Below are 19984 nucleotides of genomic sequence, written 5' to 3'. Positions count from 1 at the left end.
ATTAAAATATGGAAAAACTATCAGATGGTAATATCTGTCAATTGATAACAGATAAACAGCTCTCTACAATATTTCAGCATGCTTTCACTTTCGTATCATACTTAACATGACATGATTTCGGCCTCACTGCTCAACTTCCCGGGCGATTGGCCCGACCTAATAAAAGACTCACACTGGCCTGACAGTGGAAATGCAGCTATTGACTATTTTTGAGTATTTGTACAGTACAGTGATTTTTTTTCATGGCAAGGTTGACATTTGCATGTAATTGCTATAATACAAGTACTGTAACTAAAAGGAGTGTTCAAAAGACAGACAAACAGACGGAACGATAGATAGAACGATAGATAGAACGATAGATAGATAGAACGATAGATAGATAGATAGATAGATAGATAGATAGATAGATAGATAGATAGATAGATAGATAGATAGATAGATAGATAGATAGATAGATAGATAGATAGAACGATAGATAGATAGAACGATAGAACGATAGATAGATAGATAGATAGATAGATAGATAGATAGATAGATAGATAGATAGATAGATAGATAGATAGATAGATAGATAGATAGATAGATAGATAGATAGATAGATAGATAGATAGATAGATAGATAGATAGATAGATAGATAGATAGATTGATAGATAGAGACAGACAGACAGACAGATAGATAGAATATAGATAGAACGAAAGATAGAGACAGACAGACAGACAGACAGACAGATAGAATGATAGATAGAACGAAAGACAGACAGACAGACAGACAGACAGACAGACAGACAGACAGACAGACAGACAGACAGACAGACAGACAGACAGACAGACAGACAGACAGACAGACAGACAGACAGACAGATAGATAGATAGATAGATAGATAGATAGATAGATAGATAGATAGATAGATAGATAGATAGATATTACAGATATTACAAACATTGCACACCCCTAGTATTAGATTATTTTGAAGAATTTTATCTGGCTCTCACCTTCTTCCCCGCTGTCTTCTCCACCATGGCTTCATCTCGGTCGGATCCCGGTTTGGCCATGGTGCATCTTCTGACTAGCTGTGGCAGCTACGGCTTACAGATCTCATCATGGGCCTGAAACACAAACATAAGACAAACATCAACACTTGTATACACATAATAATCTGCATTTTATTTGATTACACACACAGAGAGACAATCACATGAAAACAACAACTCTTATAAGGAGATAAATCAATAAAATAATGGCAGTTGGATTTATTAGGTGAGAGTTTGAATCTAATCATGATATTGACTTGGTTTTATTATATAAAGTTTTGATAACATTCATTTATTTTCCTTCAGCTTAGTGCCTTATTTATCAGGGATCGCCACAAGGGAATGAACCGCCGACAGTTCCAGCATATGTTTTGGGCAGCAAATGCCCTTCCAGCTGCAACCCAGTACTGGGAAACATCCTTACACTCTCATTCACACGCACTCATACACTACTGCCAATTTAGTTTATTCTATTCCCCTATAGCGCATAAGTTTGGGTTGTGTGGGATACCGGAGCACCCAGAGGAAACCTACGCCAACATGGGGAGAACATGCAAACTCCACACATGTAAACAGTGTAATCTAAAAATTGCTAATGGATTGACCTAAGACAATAATGATTTTTTGTTGTGTGATATATTGTCACAAAAACTGTTGTGATAGGCGATATTATTTTATCCCACTGATTATATAATGATTACACAACAGCATAATAATGCAAATAGCCATAAACACTTGTTGTTAAGGTTATTTAGATTCAATAATTTGATGCTAAAAAGGTAAATGTCACCGGCCACTTTATTAGGTACACCTGTCCAACTGCTCGTCAGCCAATCACATGGCAGTAACTCAATGCATTTAGGCATGTAGACATAGTCAAGGAAATCTGCTGCAGTTCAAACCAAGCATCAGAATGAGAAAGAAAAGGGGATTTAAGTGACTTGAATGTGACATGCTTGTTGGTGCCAGACGGGCTGGTCTGAGTATTTCAGAAACTGCTGATCTACTGGGATTTTCACGCACAACCATCTCTAGGGTTTACAGAGAATGGTCTGAAAAAAAAATCCAGTGAGCGGCAGTTCTGTGGGCGCAAATGCCTTGTTGATGCCAGAGGAGAATGGCCAGACGGGTTCCAACTGATAGAAAGGCAACAGTAACTCAAATAAGCACTCGCTACAACAGAGATCTGCAGAAGAGCATCTCTGAACACACAACACATACAACCTTGAGGCGGATGGGCTACAGCAGCAGAAGACCACACCGAGTGCCACTCCAGTCAGCTAACAACAGGAAACTGAGGCTACAATTCACACAGGCTCACCAAAACTGGACAATAGAAGATTGGAAAAGCCTTGCCTGGTCTGATGAGTCCCTATTTCTGCTGCAACATTCGGATGGTCGGGTCAGAATTTGGCATCAACAACATTAAATCATAAATCCATCCTGCCTTGTATCAACGGTTCAGGCTGGTGGTGGTGGTGTAATGGTGTGGGGGGTATTTTCTTGCCACACTTTGGGCCCATTACTATCAATTGAGCATCGTGTCAACGCCACAGCCTACCTGATTATTGTTGCTGACCATGTCTATACGTTTATGACCACAGTGTAATCCAGCTACTTCCAGCAGAGCAGAATAACGCGCCATGTCATAAAGCGTGAATCATCTCAAACTGGTTTCTTGAACATGACAATGAGTTCACTGTACTCAAATGGCCCCCACAATCACCAGATCTCAATCCAATAGAGCAGCTTTGGGATGTGGTGGAACGCGAGATTCGCATCATGGATGTGCAGCTAACAAATCTGCAGCAACTGTGTGATGCTATCATGTCAATATGGAGCAAAATCTGAGGAATATTTCCAGTACCTTGTTGAATCTACGCCATGAAGGATTAAGGCAGTTCTGAAGGTAAAAGAGGGTCCAACAAAGTACTAGTAAGGTGTACCTAATAAAGTGGCAGGTGAGTGTATAAATACTATTAAGTGTCCTATTAGGTAAATGTCCAATCATAAAGTTTAGCAGCAGTGAGGTAGAGTGTAAAAGTCATTGTAATGTTGTGAATTTGTAAATATATACTGCAACAGCTAAATTGATTGAGGTCATCTCCAAGTATTCCACGATAAATCGATTAATTGATTATTGTGACAGGCCTAGTGATACAACAAGAATCAAACTTCCTCCAAGACAGATCTGAAATTTCATACAAAATAAAATGAAATCCTCCAATGCAGATTTAAAATACACAACTCCAAAAAGGCCGTCCAAAAGACGATGTGTGAAAGTGAAGCTCTGAGTGTGAAGAAGACAGAACTGCGAGACGAGACGGCAGCAATCAACGATCTCCAACATCTCACATCACACACTGTTTAGAGAAAACAGAAATGATTCCTCAAGTCAGATCACGATGCGCTGAAAGCACTAGAAGTCTTACAGAAACAATGTCTGCTGATTCTTCAATGATGCTGCATAAAAAAAAACAACAACAACAACAACAACAACGTGCTGAGTGCTGGATCAAAATACTATCAGCCAAAACAGTCTAATGAGAAGAGAAAATATGTGTGTGAGAGTGAGTGTTTGTGTTCGTGAGAGAAAGAGGAAGTGTGTGTGTGTAAGAGGGAGAGAGAGAAAGTGTGTGTGTGTGTGTGTGTTTATAAGAGAAAGTAAAAGAGTGAAAGAGAGAGAGAGAGAGTGTGCGTTTGTGTTAGTGAGAGAAAGTGTGTAAGAGGGAGAGAAAGTGTGTGTATGAGAGAAAGTAAAAGAGTGAGAAAGAGTGAGAGAGAGAAAGAGTGTGTGTGTGTGTGTGTGAGTTTGTGTTAGTGTGAGAAAGAGAAAGTGTGTGTGTAAGAGGGAGAGAAAAAGTGTGTGTGTGTGTGTGTGTGTGTGTGAAAGAAAAAGAGTGAGAAAGAGTGAGAGAGAGAAAGAGAGTGTGTGTGTGTGTGTGTGTGTGTGTGTGTGAGTTTGTGTTAGTGTGAGAAAGAGAAAGTGTGTGTAAGAAGGAGAGAAAGAGAAAGTGTGTGTGTGTGTGTGTGTGTGTGTGTGTGTGTATGAAAGAAAAAGAGTGAGAAAGAGTGAGAGAGATAGAGTCTGCGTGTGTGTCTGTGAGAGTGTATGTTTATGTTAGTGCGAGAAAGTGTGTGTAAGAGGGAAAGAAAGTGTGTGTGTATAAGAGAAAGTAAAAGAGTGAGAAAGAGAGTGAGAGAGAGAGAGTGTGCGTGTGTGTGTGTGAGAGAGAGTGTGTGTGTTTGTGTTAGTAAGAGAAAGTGTGTGTGTGTGTGTAAGAGGGAGTGAGAGAGATAAAGTGTGTGCGTGTGTAAGAGAAAGTAAGAGTAAGAGAGTGAGAGTGTGTGTGTGAGTGTGAGAGTCTGTTTGTGTTAGTGAGAGAAAGAGAAAGTGTGTGTAAGAGGGAGAGAGAGAGAGAGAGAAAGTGTGTGTGTGTGAGAGAGAGAGAAAGAGAGAGAGAAAGGGAGTGTGTGTGTGTGTGTGTGTATGTGAAAGTTTTGAGTGTGGTTATGTGTGTGAGTGAGAGAGTGCGTGTGTGTGTGTGTGTGTGTGTGTGTGTGTGTGTGTGTGTAGCATGTGAGCTTGATTTTCCTGATCTCAGTGGTCATATTGAGTGGGAGCTGCACTGATGTTGACATCGCCTTCAATCCTTGACTAATGCGAGCTTCATGTGCTTCACCAGCAGAGCAAAATAACTGCAGCTGCATCTCAGAAAACACGCACACACGCACATGCAAGCATGATGGACAGATTACAGCTACAAACAGTAGTGTTGTAGTACTGTATATGAGACGGCCGTGATATTAAAGTTTCACGTCTGTGACTCCATATACTGAAGTGTTTAATTATCATCAGCATCTCAACATTCATTTTTGGGATTTTTAAAAATTACAGACACCCGGAAATATTTTTTCTTCTGGAGAAAGTCTTATTTGTTTAATTTCGGCTTGAACAAAAGCAGTTGTTAACTTTTTAAACACTATTTTAAGGTCAATATAATCAGCCCCTTAGGCAATATTTGTTTTCGATTGTCTACAGAACAAAACAATATACAATGACTTGCCTAATTACCCTGATTAACCTGGTTAAGCCTTTAAATGTTACTTTAAGCTGAATACCAGTGTCTTGAAGAATATCTAGTCAAATATTATGTGCTGTCATCATGACAAAAATGAAAGAAATCAGAAAATGAGTTATTCAAACTATTTTATTCTATCAAATTATACTATACCGTCTGTCTTGCCTTGGTCTTTTTCTCGTAAGGCACGGCTTTCGAAAATGATGACATGAGACTGGGTAGTTGCGCTGGTTTACCATCACTTCTGTAATTTCTTAGCATCTTCATATAGGTGGTACTGTTTTAAATGATGAAACGGGTTTGTGGTGTGGCCTGCTTTTGATGACACGAGTCGTCTGCGCAGTTTGCAGTGCACGATGCTCTGTTTTGTGTCGGAATGCAAAAAAATTAAGTAGCTCCAGACATCTAAAGCCTCCTTTCCACTGCACATGACAAACGACAAGCGACAGACCGGAAATCCTTCATTTCCAATGGAGAGTAGTCCGGGAGCTGTGTGGAGTTCCGATCATCTCCGTATGGGGAAAATTCAGATCTAAATGGAGCTGCCGATGCGTTGAAATGTTTGAACTTCTGCGACTAGACTGTATGCAACCAGCCAACCGGATGTCATGTATTCCAGTGTTGTCCAAGCAGGTCCGTGTGCGTGAGATGAGAAATAGGACTTTATTTGGTTATTTTATAAATCAGAAAAAGTCTCTCTCTCTCTCTCTCTCTCTCTCTCTCTCTATATATATATATATATATATATATATAWAWATATATATATATATATATATATATATATATATATATATATATATATATATATATATATAAATATATATATATATATATATATATATATATATATATATATATATATATATATATATATATATATATATATATATATTTATATATATATATATATATATATATATGTTTATTTATATATATATATATATATATATATATATATATATATATATATATATATACATATATATACATATATATATATATACATACATATATATATATATAAATATATATATATATATATATATATATATATATATATATATATATATATATAAATATATATATATATATATATATATATATATATATAAATATATATATATATATATATATATATATATATATATATATATATATATATAAATATATATATATATATATATATATAAATATATATATATAAATATATAAATACATATATATAAATATATAAATATATATATATATAAATATATATATATATATATATATATATATATATATATATAWATATATATATATATATATATATATATATATATATATATATATATATATATATATATATATATATATATATATAAACATAAACATTTCTATTCAGAAATGTAAGTAATAAAAATAATTTTTTTGTGTTGTCTCCACATTCCCTCCAATATTATTAGTGGTCTGAGTTTCTAGTATTTATTCATTCATTCATTCATTCATTCATTCACCTACAGAGAATTGCTTTTGCACTCCTTTATTTCGGACACTGTGAGAACAGCTTCTCTCCCATGGTGCAAGTCAGACCTGAAAATTCTGTGTGACTGCCACAAGGTGGCATATTCCGACAGTCGTGTGCAGTGGAAAGGCGGCCTAAAGTCTATTGACGTTTCCTGTCAACAATGTCTGTGACTGACATTTTGACCTTATTTTTTATTACTCCTCCAAGTGCACCTAACACTGTATGGCTGTAAACTTGTACTGCGTGTGGCATCCGGAAGAGCAGGCTGCAAAATGCCTGCGCAGCCTTATGCATATTGCGTAAATATTATCGAACACTTATCGAACTGTCATTATCGTTTTATTAAAAAAATATATATCGTTATGATTATCGTTATAGAATTATCGCCCAGCCCTAATATAAATATACATTTAATCACCCCGAGAAAAAAAAATCTGAAAGCGGCAAATCTAGAGCACCAATAGACTTCGTGTCCACAAGAATTTGTTTTCTTGTAAAATTGGTGTTTGTGTCTATATTTAGCCTGAAAATAGAATCCAATTACACATATAGGGCTCTATTTTTAGGATCCATTCGCAAAGTGCAGAGCGCAAAAGCAATGAGGGTGTGTCGGAATCCACATTTGCTATTTTAAGGATGGGAAAATCCGCTTTGCGCCGCTGCACATGGTCTAATAGGGTTGAGCTTATTTTCTTAATGAGTTATAGGTGTGTTTAGAGAATAAACCAATCAGTCTCATGTCCCATTCCCTTCAGCTGCGTTGCGCCATGGAGCATTTGCTATTTACATGACTGACTTTGTAAGTGGAAAAACTGAGCATTTCACTAGCAAGAAAACAGTTCAACAGAGCATCTACAGCATGAGAATGAAAGATAAGGCCTTCTCATTATCTACTTTCACTTTCACTCTCGTTTATAGGGAAACCTTGTACGCACAGACATCAATTAGCCTACAAATAATTTTGTTTGTTAAGCTCAGATTTGTTTCAAAACTATTTCTAAATTCAGTTCTAATTTCATGAATTGTATCATGAGTTATATCTAAACCCACACGGAATCTGAGATTTCTGCATATTTTTAGCTCATTATTAATTCTGTTTATTTACTTGAGTAAATGTGTAAATCTGAATTTATTCAGTTTTTATTCAGTAATTTATTACTTTTTATTTAATATATTAAGGTTTTAGTTATGATACTCTGCTGGATACTCCCAAAATAATTCCGCAGAAATCCGCAGATTTTTACCAAAATTCTCCGCAGAAATAGCAAAAAACGTCCGCAGATTCCGTCTGGCCCTGGTTAAATCCAAACACACATTCTGTGCCCCATATGGTCTAAAACCTGACAGGTGGGCAAATCTAAGCTTGCTTTTAATAAAACAAATATAAATTTGCTTATAATAAATAATATCACTAATAGTAATAACATTATACAAAAGCAAACTGTCATGAATAAATTGAAAAAGCCCCCTGAGATGAAGAAGGCATGAAAGTTTGGTTTTTATATTTATGTAGGCTAGAAAATAATATGTTATTTCTTAATTCAATTAGAACTACAAGGCAAATATTTTATTAATAAATAATAAAATATAAAGTTATTACAGGTCTAACATTAGAATAAAAATTTTGCTAAATAAAATCCAAAATCTAAACACTGTACTTTCAAGTTTGAAACTTCCTCATGATGCCGTTACTCATATTTCTGTCTGCATCCCCCTAATGACGTGCAATATTGAGCTCGTATAAATGATGAAAAAGCTCTAAACAATGTATTTTGAGACATCATGAAATAAAACGTACAGCATAAAATACCAAAAGTTTTTTTTTGTTGTTAATACGATAAATATCAATATTATAATAATATTATAGTAATATAGTAATATTTTAATCCTTTATATTTATATCCTATAGGCTATATACCCTTATTATATCCTATATATATCCTTAATATTTTAATAATTTTTCATTTGTAAAGATATTTGTGTATTGCTGTACACACTCTCTGTATTAAGCAGTGTGTAAGCGAGGCGCACAACTAACGCGCTCTGCGACGGACAATAGAGCAGCTTTGATCTGATCTATTTGAACCTTCTATTTAAGTTTGTCAAAATAGCAACGCGCCAGCAATGCGCCTTCTTTTTTAGGCCAGAACGCCGATGGGCGCACACGAGCGCAAATGCATTTGCTATTTAAACAGCGTGGCGCAAAATGTCAAAACGACTCTTGCGCCAAGCTGAAACTAGCAAACAACTATTGCGTCGCATCTTGCGCCGGTTGTATGATAGGGCCCATAGTTTGTAGTTTAACCTACAGTAACATCTGAAATAGCTAATCAGAGAATACTGTAGGTCAGAATACACCAAATATTCCTCAAAACGCTGAAAACTTAAATAGATTTTATTAAACTGGATGTGATAAGAAAAAGAAATACATGAATGATTGAAGCGTGTATTACACAAACTAACCGAAACAGCTGACCCCCTGATCATCATCAATGTATACGCACACTGGTTATGAATAAAATATGGCTCAAACATACCTTATAAATCGCATAATAATCATAACATTACACATATTCAAAGCAAGACAAGAAAAAGTCAACAATTAAAAGCACATCTGATGCTGTCGGCCAGGTCTCTTCTGGATTCAGCAGAGAGACCCAGAGACCTAAACAAAACCTTCCCCGACAGACTGGAGTCGCTCCTGGGAAAGAAGATTTCCACGACACCTGACACCCAGAGAGACGGCGCTCAAACCGCTGAGTCACTCGCAGAAACCAGCAGCATCAGTGCGAGACCAAATGTGTTACAACTACACCACAACATTTCCTGCTGCCAACGTTAAAACGGCATACAGCAGAGCTTCCAAAACCCCATAATCCATCCTGCCTTGAAGTCTCTGAAGTTTCCCTCTCGACCAGAGAGTTATAACAGGAGTAAGCATTTAAATCAAGCTTTAACCAAACCCATTTCCTGAAAGAAAGTGAAACAACTCCCAGATTTTCATTTGCTTTGATATAGCCGATATTAGGACTAGCATAGATGTTGGGATAACCAATGTGCGCTTCCGCAATAGTCACATTGCAGGGTGTGCAATATCAAGATTATAATTAACCAAAAAACACAGTTCAGCACATAATTTGTGAAGTCATTGTGAAACTGAACCATAATCTAATAGCGATTTTTTTACTTGAATGTGTTTTTAAGGCCTGTGACTGTAAGATTTAATACAAATTTAAACCATTTGGTAACAAGAAATCATCAAGTTTAATTATTTAAATGATACGTTTGTCACTTTAACAAAGATTTATTGTGTTTAATTCTTTCAAAAATGAAGACTATACGGTGCTATTTTAGATTTGATTTGAATTTTTGTCCCTCAATGTAGTTAGGTTGCACTACAAACCATAAAGCAGTGTTTATTTCATTTCTTTGTTCTGTTGTTTTCATCTGTGCTTTAATTTCTTTATACATGTTTTTTTGGATATGCAATGCACTCCAAAAAATAAAATGCCAATTCTTTTTTTTATCAGTATTGAGCCCTTGTAACATCACAAGATGTGCAATGTTGAGTTAGAATCCTAGTTGGCCTGGTGCATATAATGATCGCAGAACATTTAATGATAATAATAATAATACAATTTATTTTTATATAGTGCCTTTAAAAGTAGCATCTTAAGGCACTTTACAGACATAAAAAATGTGGTGCAGTAAAATAAATACAAGGACGAAAGCAAAAAAATAAATAAATGCAATAATAAAAATTATTGAAAACAAAATAATAATAATAATTACAACATTATATCTAATAATAGTCCGAGAAATTATGATGTTTGGAAGAGTAATTAATTTAGTGCAAGATAATTTGTATCTAAATATTTATATGATATCTATATGATATATATATATATATATTTATATGATATCTATATGATATATATATATATATATATATATATATATATATATATATATTTTTTTTTTTTTTTTTTTTGGTCTATCATTCTATCCATCTGTCTATTGTTCTATCCATCTGTCTAACCATCCGTTTATTGTTCTATCCATCTATCTCTGTCTATTATTCTATCCATCTGTTTATCGTTCCATCCATCCATGGTTCTATTTATCCATCTATCTATCTGTTTGTCTATTGTTCTATCCATCTGTCTATGTTTTAACCATCTATCTATCCATCCATCCATCTACTGTTCCATCCAACTATTTGTCGGTCTATTATTCTATCTGTCTATCATTCCATCCATTCATCCATTTATTGTTCTATTCATCTATCTATCTGTTTATCTATTGTTCTATCCACCCATAAATCTGTTTATTGTTCTATCAATCTGTCCAGGTCTATTATTTTATCCATCCATCCATCCATCAGTCTATTGTTCCATCCATCCATCCATCCATCCCTATCTATCGGTCTGTCATATTTCCATCTGTCTGTCATTCTATCCATTCATCTGTCTATGGTTCTATCCATACGTCTATCTGTCTATCGTTCTTTACATCGGTCTATCGTTCTATCCATCCGTTCATCTATCGTTCTTTCCATCTGTCTATCATTCTATCCATCAATTTATATGTCTATGGTTCTATCCATACGTCTATCTGTCTATCGTTCTTTACATCGGTCTATCGTTCCATCCATCCGTCTATCATTCTATCCATCTGTCTATTATTCTATCCGTGTCTCCATTCATCCATCCATCCATCCATCCATCCATCCATCCATCCATCCATCCAAATAATAGTCAGCCAAGTACTCATTTAATGTGATATTTTTTCTTAATTCAATTAGAACTACAAGGCAAATATTTTATTAATAAATAATAAAATATAAAGTTATTACAGGTCTAACATTAGTATAAAAATTTTGCTAAATAAAATCCAAAAATCTAAACACTGTACTTTCAAGTTTGAAACTTCCTCTTGATGCCGTCACTCATATTTCTGTCTGCATCCCCCTAATGACGTGCAATATTGAGCTCGTATAAATGATGAAAAAGCTCTAAACAATGTATTTTGAGACATCATGAAATAAAACAGAGCATAATATAATATAGGTTGATTTGTTTTTTTATTGATACGATAAATATCTTCATATTCCACAGCCCTACCTTTAATAACAACTGAAAAGTGAGCAGTTAGTTTCCTGCACCTTCAATAAAACTCACTCAACTCATTGCAGAAGATATTTCACCAAAGCAAATCAAACCAAAGTTATCAGGCACTTCCATGTCGAACATCAGAGATTGCTCCCAATCCAAAAAATATGACTCGAAAATGAAAAATTCAAGGCTCGGGAAACAGTGTTCGCTGTTTAGTTTGCACTCTAGGTAGTCGTCAACATTAATATTTCATGGGTTGATTCCCTGTGAAGTTCTTTGTGACTGTGAAAACCCTCACATCCGCATCCCTAGCATCATGAAGAGACGTCAAACCCTCGGAGGAGCCGAAAAAGACGGCGTTGTGCCCCAGAAACGAACCCAGCAATCACAATCACAATACTCTGTTTACATCAGCCCAGGCGTAGAATAACATTCAAGGTTATTCTGGAAGCGCACGGATGGAGAGGATTGTACCAGTGCATGCAAACTGCCAACTACATTTCAGTGAACTTTGGAGGAGGCAAATCACTGGGTTTTATTCGAGACGTGGGGCAAAAAAACAGAAAGACAGGGGATGGAGCCGGGGAATGGAAACACAAACAGAGCGCTCGAAAGCCTCCAGCGTGTGACCTCGGTCTGCCGACTCTACTGGGACACCGGCTGTGGAACGACTGACAGGCTTGATTTATTCTCCCGGCAGCGCCACCAACAAACCACCCAGTGTGGCATCACCACGTCTGCAACCACACAGAGCGCCATCTTCCTGGCTTTCTGTGTCCTCCTGACCCCAGATCTGGACAAATAAACTACAGAAACGGCTTTGAAGAAGGTGGAAAAGGAGGAAGTGAGGAATAAATATTATAAAACAGATCATTGCAGGTAGGGGCTGTGCAATATGACAATACATATGGAGAAAAATGATATATGAAGCATTAATTATGCTCTGAAGGGCTTTGAAGAGGGAGGAAAAGAAAGAAGAAATAAATATTGTGAAACAGATCACTCCAGGATTTTTTTTTTTACTAATTACTATGGTGTAGGAGTCCAATTAAGACAACTGAGCTCATGAATGGGACAAACACTGGACCTTTGTCAATGAGGGGTGGGTCTTCCGAACCACCAGATCTCCCCCTGACTATGGGTCTGTCATCTGTGCAATATCAGACGCAATCCGTGAGAAAAGCACAGTTATTATCGTTAACTCGGTTCATCTCATTCACGTCAAGCAGTGCATGCAGTGCCGGAGAGCGCATGCAGACTTTTGTTTGTTTGTTTGTTTCTGTTAATGCATTAAACACTGATAATTTATACCTTTACGTAAAGTACAGTGACCTAAACCTAAAAACTCGTTCAACTTAGCATCATTTTTGGATTGAACTATAAATACAAAAGCTGCATAGTGATTATGAAACCACTTACCGAAAGCAAAACACATTAATTCAAGGATTACCTTTTGAAACAGGCCTTCATTAGGAGGAAATTGGTGCAAACGAGCTTTACAGTGTGTATTGTTTGAAATTAAGCTTATTCAGCTGTAAATAAAACAGTGGTAAAGGCTTCCTGAAGGATTGTGGCTACTGTAAATTTAAGCTACTGGATAAATTGGTCTGGAGCAAGTCAAGGGTGAGTAAATGATGACGGAATGTTCATTTTTGGGCAAACTATGTTTATGAATATGAGCGATTTCATGCAAATGTCAACCTTGCCCTAGGGGTGTGCAATTAATCAAAAATCCGATTTCGATTTTGGCTTGTAACGATTATGAAAAAGCATTAATCGAGATAAACGATTATTCCATCACGTACCGCCCCCTTTCCAGTTGTACACTTGTGAAAACTCTTTGCCTCTGCAAAGCTCAGTTCCAGGTGAAAATGACTAAAAGCATGTGCTGAAATGTAACTTTTACAGCACGGGATGCGCATCATTCATGTTTTTAAAAGCGCAAAAGAGCACGTGCTGTTGTGTGTGCGCGCGCGCCGTGCTTAGCCTTGGACAGGTAGCGTGTGTGTTTGCGCATGCGCCGCGCTTAGCCTCTGACAGCAGAGCACACACACATCTAACGCGATCTTAATGTGAGCGCTTTAATGGTCAAATACATGCACATTTGTGACAGAGCGCGGTGTTTAGTGATTATCCATATTAACCCTCATTTGTGTAATAAACAAACAAGTTGAGAATCAAAAGACACGAGAAAGAGAAAACATATCAGAGCCGCACTATTCTTAAAGTGACATCGTGCGGTATTCCTGCTGCTGCTGACTGTTTTTATTATTAATCAATAATAAAATCAAAAATACAGTGAAGATGCTTAAAGCACAGTTTAAACATAACAGATTTAATAACTAATTTCTAATTACTGATTTCTTTTATCTTTGCTATGATGACAGCACATTATATTTTAAAAGACATTTTTCAAGATACTAGTGTTCAGCTTAAAGTGACATTCAAAGGCTTAATTAGGGTAAATAGACAAACCATTGTATAACAGTAGTTTCTTCTGCAGACAATCAAACTTATATATTGCTTAAAGGGGCTAATAGTATCGAGCTAATAAAATACGTTTTAAAATATTCAAACCTGCTTTTATTCTAGCTGAAATAAAACAAATATCCCTTTCTCCAGAAGAAATAAATATTATAGGAAATACTGTAAAAATCCTCTGTTAAACATCATTTGGGAAATATTTATATATAAAAATAAATTCACAGGAGGACAAATAATTTTAACTTCAACTGATAATCGTTTTGAATAATCGTGATTACAATTATTTCCCATAATCGAGCAGCCCTACCTTGCCAAGAAAAGAATTAAGTTTTCACGAAAATATGGAAACCGTTTCTACAATTTTTGTGTAAGCAAGTATTTTCCAGTACTTTAAAAGTAATTAAAAATGTATCCGTCAATGTTTTAAACAATTATATTTTATTTACCAAAGTCACACAAATGCCAATTTCACATCTGTCAATTTTTACTGCAAATGTCACATTCATAAAGCTGGAATTGCTCATATGTTAATATAAAACTTGTAGTAAAGGTGCTCATAATTTTTGGTGTGGCTTCAATCTTGGCTGGTGCGCCTAAATCTTTGAAGTTTCCAGTTTTATTTAAAGACAAGTTATGCTGAATAAAAAGTGTATGTATACAGTTATGTTTGGTTTTTAACACATTATTTAAAACATGTGGCTAAGAAATGTGTTTTTGGATGGGGCCAGTGAAAATTAAAAATTAAACATTTTATAATGAACTTCTTACAACAAAAACCTGAACAATCCCATTAATAACACAATGGAGTTTAATGACAACTGCATAAAAGCAGCACAATGTTTTCTGCAATGTCCCCTTTCAATCGTGTGAATGTATTAAAATGTTTAAAAATCTGATTCATAAACAACATTTAATTAAAACATTTCATTTCAGTTTGCTTTTTTTGAAGGTCAGCAATTAAACATGATTAAAAACATGATGATCTATGTTCAAGGCATTGCCACCAACATTTCCTATCATTCTCCCTTTTTTTCTCAGATGGGATGGCAGGCCAAATTAAAAGTTAGAATGGGCCAACACTCTTTAGTGTAGGCTTTAGTTTGGGCATCTCTGCTCTATTGCATGATCTGTTGTGATAAAACACATTGTTTATAGTAATAATTTGGATGACAGAAACGTGTTGAACAGCGCTTTGAAAAATGTTTCAAGCTTAAAAGTACAATTTTTACTTTTTATTTTGGGCCAGCAATAAATCATTTTTAGAAAGAGTTTTATACATGTACACAGCAAATTCATCAGAGTTAAATTCTCGGTGTTGAAGCATTTCAGAGTAAAGTGTTGACATTATAGAGTTGGATTTTGATAAATGAATATAATAAGAGTTACAATTGATTTTATTCAGTGCGAAATCAAGGAGTTATCTTTTCAACACTTGGTGGTGTTATTTCCAACATCCGGGAATTCATGCAGCCCCAGTCACTGAAGAATTTTCCAGACGCCATTTTCCATCTGAGGTTTAGAACAGCAACTGGTGAGTCAAACTACCTAAATGTTGGTATTTTACTGACTTTCTTTGAGGAAATACAGTTGAAAACATGTTGTTAAGTTAATAACTTTAGAATGGAGTGACAATTTTAAACTTCTGCGGTTCATTCATGGTCGTTTGTGTAACTTATCTAAGTTAGCTTAACTGCATTACTATTCACTTCTTTTCAAGAATGTTTTTATATATGCTCACGCAAACATAGTGCATAAAAACATCAATTGTACATGTTCAACACATTTCTGTCACGCTTAATGCCATTTTGTACGTTGTTACCCATCTGTAAAATAAAATCGACACTTCTCCTTTAATTCGAAGCAAACTAGCCAGGGAATCCCCGGAGCCGCCTAAAGTTAGCCTAACGTTACTCTGCCCGGATGCTAACGGCAACACAGGACGGTTTCCATAAGCTCTGGAGAGTTTCTAAAACATATCTGGTGAGTAAATGAACATATGCTTACTTGTAAAAGGCTTCCTGACTAAAAATATATGATTGTTTGTTATTCGTGTATTAATTTGGTTATTTTAAACACCGCGGCCCTTTTAAACTGGCTCATTCGTGGCCGTCCATATAAGTTACCGTTAGTCCATAGACTCGCGTGATAACGTACGCTTGAATTATATTAAGTGTTGACAACCATTAAAGTCGGAATGTTAACATTAATATCTTTAAATGACCGCGTTTGCACTTTCTCAGACATTTAACGTTACATAAGTCTCCCGGAAGTTGCGGGACTAACGTTAACGTTATCCCGGAAATGCACAGAGACTCCCAGATGCCCAAGTAGATGCCCGCAAATGGATGATAATCTCCCGGAAATCGCGCGTCTCCCGCCTAGTCATTAAACACTTTGCACACCCCTCTCCACCGCATCCCTCCCAGCTTTTCAGGTACGTCGCGCGCAAGTCACCCCCACCGCTCTTTAGGTACGTCGCGTGCAACTCATCCCATTGCTCTTTAGGTACTCATCTCTCCCGCTACCTCCCGCAAATCAACTCTGTATCCCCCGAAAATGACTTTTCCCAACTCGGGATGTCTGACGTTAGTAAGTTAGGCTATTTCTGTAGTCAGGAACATCTTAGTCAAGCTTTTTCTCCCGCATGATATTATGCTTAAAACTATAGGCTAAACTTAGCATGTACTGTACACAACATTTCCGTTTTATTAAAGACAATTTAGTGCGTTGTAAACAGCCACCTGTCTGTAAAATTAATCAACAATTCATATTTGAGCAGCCTAATGATGATACAGGTTTGATTTGTAGATTTATTATCAATAATCAACATCTGAATCAAAAGATATCTGAAAAAGTGTGAGGCATACTTTGTGATGTTTATCTCTCTTTTTTATCTGAAGGTTATGCATATGTGTTAGATGCTAATTTTTTGTTGTTTTTTAACAGCCACAGTTCTCTATACAATAACACAAGACCCTGTGATGGTGGCTGATTAGAGACGGATTGAGATGGTGTATTTCCAGAGTTGGTGAAATGACCAAGCACACCTTCTTGGTCATATGTGGTGATAATAATGAAGGTATGTTTGATAAAGTTCTGTATTTGTTTCACAAGCTGAGAGGGTATTAGAGCATTAGAGAATAACAAATGGCATGAAGGTGATAAGTTTTGTATTGTGGGTGAACTGTTACTTAAATAATGTTTTGCTCTTTGCTTTGCACTTTTCCTCTTCTGCTTATCCTAATATTTTAGATTATATTTGGACCTGAAACATCTGCTAGACTCCAGGAAAGGTGGCATCAATACTGGACCTGAAAGGGCCTAACAAGTTGAATCTGGTAAAGAAACACGCACACACACACGCACGCACGCACGCACGCACACACACACACACACACACACACACACACACACACACACACACACACACACACACACATGCACGCTTACAGAAAACTGTAAGTTTATGAATATTTTTTTTACACTGTGGCCAATATTTTGGGGAAGTCAACATCACTAAATGATATAAAAGATTTTAAGCTCATCTAAATTTTGCTCTAAGTGTTGTGTTAAATTCAGGATTCTGGACAGACAGCTGCCTGTTTTTCCAGTTCTAGTCATAGTGGTTAACCTAATTGTTTTTGGAGATCCAACAGTGATGTATGTGTTTTTTATACTTTTCCATATCCTGTCACCTCAACCAGCTGGGAGAGTCAAGTTGTGGATCATCATGAAGATTTTCAAAAGGTGAGTTTAGATTTCTTGAATGTTTTATTTACTTTAAATGATCTTTTAAATATATCATAGAATTTGATTGCAATTTGTTTTCAAAATTTTTCTTAGTCATGCTGGAGTCTTGAAGAGTTCTTAGATGAGCATCACCCTACAGTATATCCGTGCATCAGGAACCACCAGACGAGCGATCAGCAGCTACTACATCGTCATGGATAAAAAGGTCATCCTGTGGCTGGGAAGCACTTCATTCACAGGACATGCTTGATGAGATTTCCTAGCTCCAGTTTGTTTTCACACAAGTTTACAGCATTTATACCTTCATTTAAACTGCTGTGTTTGATATGGAGGAACAAGGAAACACCAGAAGTGAAAGATTTGCAAGCCAAGTTGTTTAAAATGTAATTTCAGAAGAAAACTATGAGTTCAAAAGAAAACTATGAGTGACGCTATATTGAACTTTCAAATTGCTCTGATGAAACATCAAGTTTGGACCAAAGGACTGAAACAGCCTTTTTGAGCACTGGTCATACATATTTTGTTGATACTGTCTGTACTAATAAAACATTTAAAGCATATTTGACATTGTTGCATTTTAAAAACTGAATGAATTGTTAAAGTGGTGAATGTTTTCAAATAAAATGTTTTTTCTTTTGTAATTTACAGTCTATTTGACCTTTTTACCATATTTACACTCAAGAGAGTTGAATAAAATAACAATATATTACACCAGGCGGTGTTAAATATAGTTACATTTTTTTAACTCTGCCCAGAGTTAAAATTAACCCTTACTTCGGTGTCAATGTGCCAACCCTTTTGAATGTGTTGATTTAACTCTGTTTTGAGTGGACCCCATGAGACACTTTCAAAGTGTTGAAATTAACACCCATAGAGTTGTTTTGGGTCCCCATATTTTGCTGTGTATATGTTTCAGCATAAAGGAGTACACACTGGTGCTGTCACGATACTGGAATTCGATACCAATCAATCCTGAAATTTGTTTTAAAACATCCATTTACCACTAACATTTGAGCGCTGTTGAGCACGTTCTTAAACAGCGCTGATTTCTGACCAAAATTATATTTCATTCATTCATTTGATTTGTCCCTTTATTAATCAGGGGTCGCCACAGTGGAATGAACCACCAACTTATCCAGCATATGTTAATTGCAGTGGATGCCCTTCCGGCCGTAACCCAGTACTGGGAAACATCCATACACACTCATTCACACAAGTTTCTCAAATTCCCCTATAGCGTATGTCTTTGGACTGTGGGGGAAACCGGAGCAGACAGAGGAAACCAACGGCATCATGGGAAGAACATGCACACTTCAAATAGAAATGCCAAATGACACAGCCGGGGCTCGAACCAGCAAGCTTCTTGCTGTGAGGCGACAGTGCTAATCACCGAGCCACTGTGCCACCCTCAAAATAATATTTATATAATATTTTAAAAAATAGTTATGCTTTTTATTCCCCATAATTCAGCAACCCTAACATTGAACTGAATACATGGAAATTGCATATGTAAATTTAATTACATGAACTAATGCAGTACAATCCGAAAGTAAGAAAGAGAGAGAGAGAGATAAAAGCTAAATATTTTAAACACGTGTAGATCTTGACAACCACATGTATTGATATGGCTGCAAAGTGTGAAAAAAAGATTAAAACTTTCCATGGGAACTTAATCTTGGGCATTTTGGAAATATTCCAAGTTGGAAACTTGATGAGAATTTATGGTAACCAACTTGAAATTTGAGGAGATTTATAAAAACTACCAATTTACAAACACGTTTTGTGCTGCTAATCTGACATGTAAGAAAATAGGGCTGGGCGATTTAGCCTAAAATCTAAATCTCAATTAATTGAACATTTTAACTCGATAACGATTGATGAACGATTATTTTATTTTATTTTCTGACAATTTTTGAAGAGTAAACATGCATTTTTCTTTGGTGCAAGCTGCTGTTGCTCAGTCATCTCAGTGCTTACGTTGTCCATACTTGACATGTTGGCGGAAAAACGTAAC

The 19984-nt window shown here is 35.9% G+C and overlaps 1 protein-coding gene and 1 long non-coding RNA gene across 6 annotated transcripts in view; one reads left to right on the top strand and one right to left on the bottom strand.

Moving 5' to 3' along the window:
- Window positions 1-19984, bottom strand: part of ankrd12 (ankyrin repeat domain 12) — a 101769-nt gene that overhangs the window by 31147 nt on the left and 50638 nt on the right. For both annotated transcript variants that reach the window (XM_017357916.4, NM_200150.2), the window contains 1 exon segment: window positions 995-1108. In XM_017357916.4, the coding sequence (XP_017213405.2) occupies window positions 995-1054 (60 nt within the window). In that variant the 5' untranslated portion in view covers window positions 1055-1108.
- Window positions 12267-18609, top strand: LOC141379063 (uncharacterized). 4 transcript variants are annotated; one of them, XR_012395018.1, is made up of 7 exons: window positions 12278-12615; window positions 15623-15751; window positions 16082-16200; window positions 17167-17299; window positions 17473-17558; window positions 17925-17967; window positions 18064-18609. It is a non-coding gene; the product is annotated as an uncharacterized lncRNA (long non-coding RNA). The 4 variants fall into 4 exon arrangements; XR_012395024.1 differs by lacking the exon at window positions 16082-16200 and having other exon boundaries at window positions 12267-12615; window positions 18064-18608; XR_012395021.1 differs by lacking the exons at window positions 12278-12615; window positions 16082-16200 and having other exon boundaries at window positions 14010-15751; window positions 18064-18608.

The sequence above is a fragment of the Danio rerio genome, chromosome 2, assembly GCF_049306965.1.
Source record: "Danio rerio strain Tuebingen ecotype United States chromosome 2, GRCz12tu, whole genome shotgun sequence".
NCBI lineage: Eukaryota > Metazoa > Chordata > Actinopteri > Cypriniformes > Danionidae > Danio > Danio rerio.
The sequence above is the reverse complement of the archived record's forward strand: the minus strand, read 5'-3'. Positions and strand labels throughout refer to the sequence as shown.